Below are 11,369 nucleotides of genomic sequence, written 5' to 3'. Positions count from 1 at the left end.
GAAAAATCATGATAGAATCATGGAATGTGTTAGAAAAATTGAAAAGTGGCCTAATCACAATAATCAAAATTCGAGTAGCCCTGAAACAATAACTCTTTGATGACCTTCTGATGTGTATACAGTCAGGCTGAATTTTTATCATTACACAAAAAGCCTTTTGACAGAAACCATCAGGAAAGACAAAAGCAAAGCAATTTCAAAAATATCTATATATACAATACTGTAATCACACCCGAGCCAAAGAGAAATGCTGAATAACAGCAATACCAATCTGCTACCGCTCGGTGGCAGTATAACACAGGGGACACAGGAGAGAGACCGCTGAAACACATGAACAGCAAGGCTGTACTTGCAGATCATGAATCATAAATCACAGTTTAATCAACTCAAAATGAAAAGAATGACATCCTGGCAATAAATATTACACATATACAGCATATGGGGATTGGTGAAATGTGACTTTACTCATGAAATTCAAAATTAAGATTACACATAATTCATTCCTGCAGCCCCAGTTTCCTTTATATTGAATGGGAATTTACTGATGGCGTAAGATCTTGACCAATTTGCCTGATATTCCAGAAAGCTTTCAGGAGAATATTGGAAGTGCCTCTTTGCTTATAAATTATGCAACACATACTCTCCTTTCCAGGTTTGTCCTGGGAAGGAGAGGAATGAAGGTTAGCCACAGTAAGACAGAGTACATGTGTGTGAATGAGAGGGATCCAGGTGGAAGAGTGAGGTTACAGGGAGAAGAGATTAAGAAGGTGGAGGATTTTAAGTACTTAGGGCCAACAGTCCAGAGCAATGGAGAGTGTGGAAAACAGGTGAAGAAGCGTGTACAGGCAGGATGGAACGGGTGGAGGAAAGTGTCAGGTGGGATGTGTGATAGAGTTTCAGCTAAAATGAAAGGAAAGGTGTACAAAACTGTGGTGAGACTAGCGATTCTGTTTGGTCTCGAGACAGTGTCACTGAGGAAAAGACAGGAGACAGAGCTGGAGGTAGCAGAAATGAAGATGCTGAGGATCTCTTTGGAAGTGACCAGGAAGGATAGGATCAGGAATGAGTACATCAGAGGGACAGCACATGTTAGAGGTTTTGGAGATAAAGTCAGAGAGGCCAAACTGAGATGGTTTGGACATGTCCAGAGGAGAGATAGTGAATATATTGGTAGAAGGATGCTGAGTTTTGAACTGCCAGGCAGGAGGCCTAGAGGAAGACCAAAGAGGAGGTTTATGGATGTAGTGAAAGAGTACATGAAGGTAGTTGGTGTGAGAGAAGAGGATGCAGAAGACAGGGTAAGATGGAGGCGACTGATTCACTGTGGAGACCCTTGAAGGTAAAAGCCGAAAGGGGAAGAAAGATTCATAATTAAACTATTTACAGTTCACAATTGATACTTCTAGTTTGACAACTTCCCCTTTGCAGCAAGTTTTGCCAAATTCTTCATTGCCTTCATTTTTAAAAGACTTCATACGTGCTGAGGGACTGTTGGCCCTTCAACAAGTTCACATTATCTGGTTCTCCTTACAAAAATTTAGATACTCCTGTTGCCAGGCCAACCGAGAGATGTAATCTCGCTAGCAAGTCCTGGGTGTGCCTCTGGGTCTCCTCCCAGATGGGCATTGCTAGAACACTTCCCTAGGAATGCATCCAGGAGAATCATGACCAGATGATCAAAGTCTTGGTTACAGACAGTAGTATGCCTACCTAATTATGCTTGTCCCTCCAACATCACAGGAAAGAGAGTCAACCTGGCCATCTGGGACACAGCGGGTCAGGGGTGTTTCCATACATTAAGTCCAATCTACTACAGAGAGACTCCAACGCAGCCATCCTTGTGTACAACGTCACGGACCAGGACTCCTTCGAGAAGGTGAAGAGCAGGGTGGAGTTCATGAAAATGTTGTGGAGCAAGATATGTTTATGTATGGTAGGAAATAAACTCAATCTGGACAATGAACTGCTTTAATTTTAAAGGGAGCACTGATTAAAAAAACAATGACACTGTCAACGATTGGCAGGACAAAGCAATGTATCACCTTACCCAGAAGTACTTTTACACTTGTTTGGTTGTCACGTTGTCTTGTTATCAGATTGAAGGAAAGCGGGAATTCATGAATCGCCTTGAAAAAGTTCAGTTAATATGGCAGGGAAACATCTGTGTGCTGGACTGTCAATCCCATTATGTTTTTTGTTTTTTCAGTCATAGTGACTTCACACTGAAATATGTGTGCTAAACCTCTGTAGGAAGTGCCTTGTGTTTACTGGTGTCAAAAGGAGATGAAGGCCAGTTTAACAAAGTCAATCAATCGAGAATGAAAAATTAATAATAGTCTAAATATGTGAGCAGAATTTCAGAATCAATATGTGACCAAGTTAAATCACGGAATCTGGACTTTACCTGACCTTTGTTATCAGTAACATGTGTAAAATTGATGCCTTTTAGATCCAACCGTGCTTCATTGCAATTTTATTTATCACCTCCTGCTTAAATACCACAGATGTACATGGGCCTTATATTAGTTTACAACGGTAAAATGTCTTCAGAAACACGGCAAAGACAAATTCACATAACACCACAGGATTGATTGTAGTGTCATGCTTTGCAGCTTTAAGTGAAGAAACAAGTCTTGTATTCTGTTTGACAGATGGCGTCTTATGGGAAGAAAGTGAATGCATTCCTAGTCTTGCCATGTGATCTCTTTGTTAAAGAATATGCTGAATATTACACTGCAAGATTATTCTGTAAAAAGATGATGTTATAGGGAGTTTGATGTCCATTTCATTTCCTCTCTGATTTGAAAAATAGTTTAAAAGAAGAAAATACAATAGCTGACAGCATTTAATGCATAAAATCAGATAGGAGTTCGAAAAGGTAGTATTATTATTAAATGCCTTCCAGATAATTTTTTCCCTAAAAGTGGAAAAAATGCCAGGCCAAATCAGATTCCATTAGGGACCATTCTAATCTTCATACAATATAACAAGTAAATACAGTAAGTTGATTATTTTATCAATATATTCAGTTGCACAAACAACCTTTGGCTGTTCGACAGTTAACTATTACAGTGATTAATTATTAAAAGTTATATTTGTGTTACTGTTATCAGCTTTAAATCATTCAGTCTGTTCCTGCTGCTTACTCGTCTACTACTTCAGGATCAACCAACCATGCTGATGTTCTTTCGGTGATTGAAAGAGGAAACACTAGCCCATTCCCATTAGGGAATGGGCTAGTGTGAATGTTAATGTGCAGCAGCATGTTGAGTTTACAATAGTGTGTTATTGTCTAAAAGTGATGAAGCTTTGCAAAGAATCATCCTGTAGAACAACTGCTGATATCATGTGTATTAGATAAAAGGTGTTCTAAAAACATCTTTCTCCCTTCCTGGTCTTTTTTCCCTCTCTTTCCAGAAGGGAGGTGCCATGGAGGCAAAATGTGAAAGAAAGAAAAAAAAAATCATCTGAAGGCATTCCACAGCTTTGGCGCCCTCATCTTTTGTAACTCACTCACACGAGGCAACAGCAGGTGCCGTGAAAGAAAAGCCTTTCAGCAGAACAGCAGGATGAGGAGAGCATTTGACAGATGAAAAAGAGGGACCTCTGTACCAGGATCCTTACTGCGTGACTAGTCTGTGCAAGCAGAGGGACGGAGGAAAGAAGGGAGGAATGTAGGAAAGAAAGAAGGGGGAGGGGATGCAATTCAGCGCAGTGCAAGCAGACTGGATGAGTAGCAGCCACGGCACAGGCAAGCAGCATCAGCACCACTAGCTGTAGCATCTCTCTTTGTGGCTGCTGTAGCAACCGCGTCAGCCACGTACGCACAGAATATCTGGACACAGACGTTCCCACTGGTCGCCTTATGCGCACACATGTCGTGGTGGCCACCCGAGAAGAGGTAGCAAGTGACGGGGCTCGGGGGACAAGAGGGAGGTGGAAACAGGGATAACTGGTGGTGGTGGTGCAAACGAGAGGAGGGCTGGAGCGACGGTGACTGGAGCAACAGCAGCAGCAGTAGCAGCGGCACCATGGCGCAAGCCGCCAAGCAGCTCCGCAAGACCAAGGACCTTGCGGAGGCCGCCGCCCAGGAGCAGAGGGAGAAGGAGGAGGAGAAGATCAAAAAAAGGAATCGATCCAGGGATCGCCGGCGCAAGGTATGGCTGTGCTGTCACAGGAGACATGGGGGGGGAAAGCGGGGGGGGGGGGGGGGTGGTCTTGCATTCATCTTTGTCTCTACCTGCATTTCTGAATGTCTCTAGTAGAGTCTTTCTGTCTCTCACTGCATCTATTGTGCAGGATTGGTGAGGATGCATTTCCACATGTACAATTACACATTTCGTCCTGTGGCCTCGCCTGGTGTGTGTGTGTGTGTGTGTGTGTGTGTGTGTGTGTGTGTGTGTGTGTGTGTGTGTGTGTGTGTGTGTGTGTGTGTGTGTGTGTGTGTGTGTGTGTGTGTGTGAAGGCTAACCATTCAGGCATAAATGCTCCGATGATGCAGGCTGTGCGCTCAGGCTGGTATTTGTCTGACGGTGTTTAGTCAGTGGAGGTGGCAACAGCAATATTTGCTGTTGATGAATTAACAGGCTGTCATTTTATTATATTTCACATGTGACCAGTATTTTATTTTTTATTTTTTATTTTTTTTTTGGGGGGGGGGGGGGTTGTTCAGGGGTACAAGGGTGCATCTAATTTCTATAATGCGATGCAAGTTTGGCGTGCTTCTCCTGTATTTATTAGTATGCATACAGTCGCAGCACCTTTAACATGTGGTGCATTCACTAATCTGTCCCACAAAGCTCTGCTTTGCTCAAATTTGATGTCTTTCCCCATATGATGTTTTTTAGTTGTTGTTCACAAGGGGCTGATATAAAATGGAGGGGAGATATGGAAGTACACTTCAATAATAGATTAGCTGCAACTGAAACCCATTTGTATTTATTTATTTTATCTATTGGGGTATGTTTTTTTGCTGTACATGTTTCACAATTTTATGTCAACTATATACTGTATGTCATAATTTTCTGTGATTGTAATATTTCATATGTCGAGTATTAAGATTTGGCTAGGCACGGGAAATCATCATCCATATCATCCATAAGAGCTCTTATTAAATCCACACCTCACTTCTGGCCTGCACTCTCACACTCTGGCTGCTCCTTTAAGGGTAGATTTTATTGATTGTGTCACCTTAAGCTCATACTTGCCAGCACTGAAATTATTTACGGAGGCACATTTTCTACAATACAGTAGATGCAACGTAATAATTTTTTTCCCCATTGAAGAATTTCATATTATGACATGTACAGAAGAGTTGGCGTACAAAGCAGATGCGTGCTCTCAACTCTTACCACTTATTTTATGCACATAGTAATGCTAAGTTGATAGCAAGAGAGGATTTCCAAATTGTTTTATAGTCACTTCATTATAAAGTACTGTACTGTATGTGTGTGTGTGTGTGTGTGTGTGTGTGTGTGTGTGTGTGTGTGTGTGTGTGTGTGTGTGTTTGTGTGTGTAAAAAAGAGAATAAGCATCTCTCTGGAAGACTGAAACACAAAGGACAAGAGCGATGGCTAGCTAATGAAATGGGATCTGGAGATATAGCTGGGAAGCTCATGAAGTGTCATTTCCTTTCCTTAGGGAACTGATTTATGGTTATTTCAACATAAATAGGAGTGTATGTCTGGTTATGAAAGAAGGGGTTCCACATAAGAATGTTTTCAGCATGATCAGCAGCTTATTTAACAAGTTTATGCTTCATTTACAAATGTCAGATGCTGTAGTTAGCTGTAATTATATGACAAAACTGTACCTCAGTAATCCTTCATGTAATTTTAATTAATTTCATTACCTGTTCTTCAAATTTTCTCAACAGATGCATGCCACATCATTTTGGCAGAACACTGATGTACTATCAAGAGGAAATCCGCTTTAGTTTTGTCATTAGAAACACATTTACATCAGCACATGGTACAAATGTGACTATGTCACATCTGTAACAACACTGATAAAGAGACTGGTTTGGGTAACTAATGTATTGAATTCTGAATTTGATTGGGCAGTATAAACAATTTTATGTGAGTTATGTAATGTTTTGGAACTTGTTCTTACACGGAGAAGACTTAAGTCTGAGCTTGCTGATAACCTGATGGAGATATAAGACATTTCTTATCTTAGCCACACAATGAATGCTGTGTCACTGAATGGTTCTGGTGGAGGAACACTGGATTACATCGAACTACAAGACAGAAACATCTTTAGCTCCTCTGCTAGTGACTGCTTCTCTTGTGCCATTGTGGGCTGTGGACAAGACTCAATGTTAGATTGGATTTTTGCCATGTTTTTGCATTTAATTTATAAGAGAAGCCACAACTAGGCACATTGCCATTTAATCAGTTAATCTGTAAATGGATTCCCTCATAAATAATTATATTTATCTGTACATTAATATTGTTTTGTAAATTGTTTAGTTGCAAACCAAATAAGCAAATGTAAAAGAAGAGTCATGCTGGTGCTCTTGCATTATGTAGACCAGCGGTCTCCAACCTTTTTTGCGCCATGGACCGGTTTCCTTTAAGACGATATTTTCACGGACCGGTCTTCATTTGCTCGATAATAGTTAATGACGCCAGGGCAGCTGTAATGTAATAATAAAACATCCACAGTGGTTTAATGTAAAATGCAGACATCAACAGACAGTAAACAACCTTTTTTGTCATAAATTGACAATCAACATTTCTGTAAATTAAATAATCTTAAGAAATAATTATATTAAAAACTCGATTCAAGTGACTGCACTGATGAGGTTTATTTTGAAATATAGCGACATACAATCAGTGCATTCAACGTAGGAGAAATACAGATCATTTCCAATAAAAGGTTGGACAAGTAAATCAAATAATAATAATTAAAATAATGAGAATTAGTGGTTGGGGACCGCTGATCTAGGGATAACGGGAGACAATGACACCTGAAGTGTGTTCCGGACGTTCGGTCTACTCCGCGATTTGGTATCGGGTCGCGACCCTGCGGTTTGGGACCACTGACGTAGACGGATGTAACAGAGAATTGGGAAATTTTTCAAAATAAAACATCTTTCAGACAGAAATAAATAAAACGGCCCAGTACCAAATGGCCCACGGACTGGTACCGGTCCGCGACCCGGGGGTTGGGGACCACTGATGTAGACCTCCTAACTTTGTTTTACTTACATTACATTTTCTTACTTACATTTTCTCTCATCTTGTTTTTGGATTTCTTATTAGTATAATTTAGTTGGGCTCATCCCCTTTGAATTCCTTTACAAACCATTGTTTCAGGGAATGAACTGATTACTTGCCTCTGCTCTACTAATTCCAGCAAGATAATGATGACGCATTCTGCCGCCTTCTGGTCAGAGATTCCACTTTGTAGAATCCTGGCCAAATAGACATTGGTTTATTGAGCAGCTAAAGTTGATAATCTCTCTTCTAATACCACATGTTGTCAAAGACATCACAGACATTTTCACATGCCACAATGCTGTACTGTTGATATACTGTCCGCAGTCACCTCCTTCAGCACTTCTGGGGGTATACCAAGGAATTCCTAATCCAGCTGAAAGACAAAATCCCTCCAGCATGTCCTCTGTCTATCCTGGGGTCTCCTCTAAGTGGAACATGCCCAGAATATCTCCCAAGGGAAGTGTGTGTGCAGACACCTTGTGGAAGAAGCTTATTTCAGCTGCTTGTATCCGTGATTGTGTTCTTGCAGGTGAGCTCATGACCAAAATTAGAAAAATGAAGAGCTTCTCCTTGTGGCTTGACTACATACCGAGGCTGAATCACAGCAGAACCAGTCCCACTCAGTCCGTCAATCTCTCAACCCATTCTTCCATTACTTGTGAACCAGATTCAGACATACTTTGGCAACCAATAGGACTCCTCCAGTTGTTGCAGTAACGCCTTCCTAATCTGGAGAGAGTAGGCCACCCTTTTCCAACTGACAATCATAGCTAGTAAATTGTCACAATGATAGCCTGAGTCATTTCCTGAAGACACTAACAGAAATATACAGTATCATTGGAAAAACATAGAGACAGTGCTGGGTCCACAAAACTAGACAGCCTCTGCCCCCATGAATATACTCAGAAATGTTATCCACAAAACGTATCAACAGCACAGATTGTGGTTTGTAATTCATTAAATATAAATCAACAGCAGCATATTGATTATAAAAAGAAAGTCACAACATTACTGTTGTTGTATTGGCAACTGCAGAATTTTATAGCTGAAGGCACCTTTCATTCCACAATAAAGAAAATGTTTTTGGAAAAGAACCTCCTCTGGTTCACTGCTTCTGTTACAGTAGCATTCCTGCAAACCTCTTACCTCAATCATCACTCATTTGTCTCTGTGTTCACTGTGTGTCTTTCTTTGAATCTCTTTCTCCCTACAGTAGATTGTTACCATTCACCCAAGATGCATTGAGAAGGAAAGTCAAAGAGATAAAAGGAGAAAGAGGCACAAGATGGTCATAATGGTCTCGGAATGTTAATAAGCTTCATTCGATGTAAATCAAGCTCGGCAGCATGGCATCACTCTTTCCTACTCCTACCACTGCACAGAGGTTATCCACCGCAGTTCCAACAGTGATGCTATCAATATTCTGGATGGATTGGGCTGCAATGTAGTTATAGGGAAGCTGTAAAGAGAGTAAAGTGGCATTCACCTCGGTTTCTGGTGAAGGTGCATGTCATACAGCTCAGTAGATCTGGGCATGTGATCAACTACAGCCTTTACTATTTGTTTTTCTCATTCATTTCTTGTGTTTCCTCTCTTATATCTAAAAATGAAATCAACAATATTCAAGAGAGTAATAAGAGCAAACTGAAATTGTTCATTAGGATATACTTTTATATACCAATGTAAGGTTTGGTTGGGGCCATGCTGTGTAAGGGTACAGAACATGGACAGACATGATTAGTAAAAAACAAAATAAAATAAAATAATCATGTGAACACACTGATTGATTATTGTGGAAGCAATAGTCTTTTTGAAAGTACATTTTGAAATGGAAATTAAAAAGTCTCAATAGGTTGGATTAGACTGTTTGATTTGGCCTGGCTGTTAAGGAAGAGCAGCACAGCGAGCAAACAGTCCCATATGAAAGTAGAACCATTGCAGTCAGAGACTGGTTCCAAAAGCACTAGCTTTGATCTATGGTCTTACTCACACTGGCCTTCTCCCTTGTCTTTCTTTCTATCTGGGTGTACAAAAATTGAAATCTGACTTTGACCTAGTTTTCTCAAGGTCAAGGTCATCATCTCATTTTCATCCCCTTTGCCGCCCGAGTAATGTGCTTTTTGTTTCATCTTTCTATCTGCAACAGTTGCGAACATATTTGGTGAACAAACAGACGAACGGATGGACGAACACACGAACACTGACAAATACAATACATCACCGCTTTGAAGCAGGATGTAATATAACAACTCTGGTAATCAGTGAAAGTCTACAGTTCCCAGGAACCTTTGCAGATGTGGTCTTTAAATTCTCATGAATTCCAGGTTTGTCCACATCTAAATAAGTTGGAAACAAATCAAATCTGGCCACAGTCATCTAAAGTGTGGTGTAACCAATAATTATTTCTTTGTTCTGTGTATTTAATTACACTGTGGTTTCTTAAATAAATCGTGTGGTGATACTATAAATGAAGTAATGAAATAGTGTACATGAAAATGCTTTGATATCTTCAAATTGTACTAATGAACGCTTGGGTTAATTTTTAGTTCCCTGTAGCGAGTGGAATGGACAGAAAACCTTTCATTGTAGTACCTCAGCATAAACCCCCTTGGGCTGGTCCATTTTGTGCATTCTGCACTTATTACAATGGATCCAAAGATCTCCTAATGGAGCGGATGTTCTTTTATAGGAATGTGTGCTTGCTTGTGGTTCCAAAAGGGCTGAATTTCTGCACAAAATGTAGAGCTTCAGGGTACCTCAGTCCTCTTTTGTAATCTTGTAGTTGACCCTCCATAATAAGCTGAAACTCTCTTCTCCAGCTGTTCCTCTTTCTTTGGTGTTCTGTTCACTTTGGTCCTTGTGGAAAACAATACACTGGAGTAACTAGACCTGGCAAGGGATTTTGCTGATGCTGTTAGCGAGCTAGTTACTCAAGGAGGACAGAGAAAGTGCAGCTGAATCTTCCAACAGCTTGGAGTTCTAAAAATAGCCGTGTTTCTTTTTTTACTTCCATCATTATATCATAATATTTGTCCTCGACCATCCAACCTAAAATTACTTTCATTATGCTACTTTAACTGCTTTGAGAGGAAGGCCCATTGTTGCTGCAGCAATGACAACACACTCATTCAACAGCTAACCCTATTCCACAATGCACACAGCAGTGAGCAGTGGCTCCCTGAGCTGAGCTATGTGGCTGAACAGACTGTTGTTCAATGGTGCCTGAAGAGTCTCAGTCATCCAGGTCATGGTAGATTTCTGTGTTGAATAAAGTCAACTGGAGATGTAGCAAAATCTTGAAGACATTTTGCCTCTCATCCAAGATAGACAAGGTGTCTTCAAGCTGTTCTTCTCAATGTCTAGTTGACATCCTACTGTGGCTAAGATATCAAATAGTGAGCAGACTCAGAGGAGTCACTACATCCTGGCCTCAAACTTAGGTGCAGCAAAACAGGTGACAGAAATGAGTGGATCAAGAGTGATAACAGAATACTGAGGACAGGAGGGAAAACTGGAATTGAGATTTGAGTTCCAGGACAAGATCAGGCTCTGGGACCAATTTGGTTCAGGTATACTCTCTGCTCAAGCTAGAAGAGTCTGTGGAGAGGAAGAGAAATGGTATGCTGGGTCCATCTATGGCCAGATTGTACTATCACGGATGTGGTCTGGACTCAAAAGCAGTACACCAGGAGATAAGTCCAAGTTCTAAGTTTATTTTAAGTTTTTGTTTTAGCGGGACAAGTCACTACAATCTGGCCCCAAACTGAGCTTTGACCAAGTAGGGTAGGGCCTGACTGGAGAGGGGATACAGATGGCTGAAGCAACACAGGTGACAGGAATCATTTGATTGAGTGGGAGTGAATTCAGAAGGACAGGACAAGAGGGAAAACTGGAACTGGGGCCATGACACCTTTGTGTTTATGGCAAATGTAATTCTAACTTTCACTGGTAATTTTAGCTCCATTTGGTCACCGCCAACTTCTGAGAGAAATTTGAATGTTGTGGAGTACACAGTAGACTTTACATCATTGTTTGATTCCCTATGAAAACTGTACTGCTGTTATAACACTGGACGCTCACCACGTAAGATGGACGTTTACTTGATGTCAAACTATTCCAAGAGGTAAAGTGTATTATCTGATCTCT

The 11,369-nt window shown here is 40.8% G+C and overlaps 1 protein-coding gene across 1 annotated transcript in view; it reads left to right on the top strand.

The window, feature by feature from the left end:
* Positions 1-4,031: 4,031 nt before the first annotated feature.
* LOC137608133 (ankyrin-1-like) overlaps positions 4,032-11,369 on the top strand; it is a 62,856-nt gene continuing 55,518 nt past the window's right edge. The window contains exon 1 of the mRNA XM_068334210.1: positions 4,032-4,157. Within this exon, the coding sequence (XP_068190311.1) occupies positions 4,032-4,157 (126 nt within the window). The remainder of the gene's footprint in view (positions 4,158-11,369) is intronic.

Source organism: Antennarius striatus, chromosome 15, assembly GCF_040054535.1.
Source record: "Antennarius striatus isolate MH-2024 chromosome 15, ASM4005453v1, whole genome shotgun sequence".
Taxonomy (NCBI): Eukaryota; Metazoa; Chordata; class Actinopteri; order Lophiiformes; family Antennariidae; genus Antennarius; species Antennarius striatus.
The sequence above is the reverse complement of the archived record's forward strand: the minus strand, read 5'-3'. Positions and strand labels throughout refer to the sequence as shown.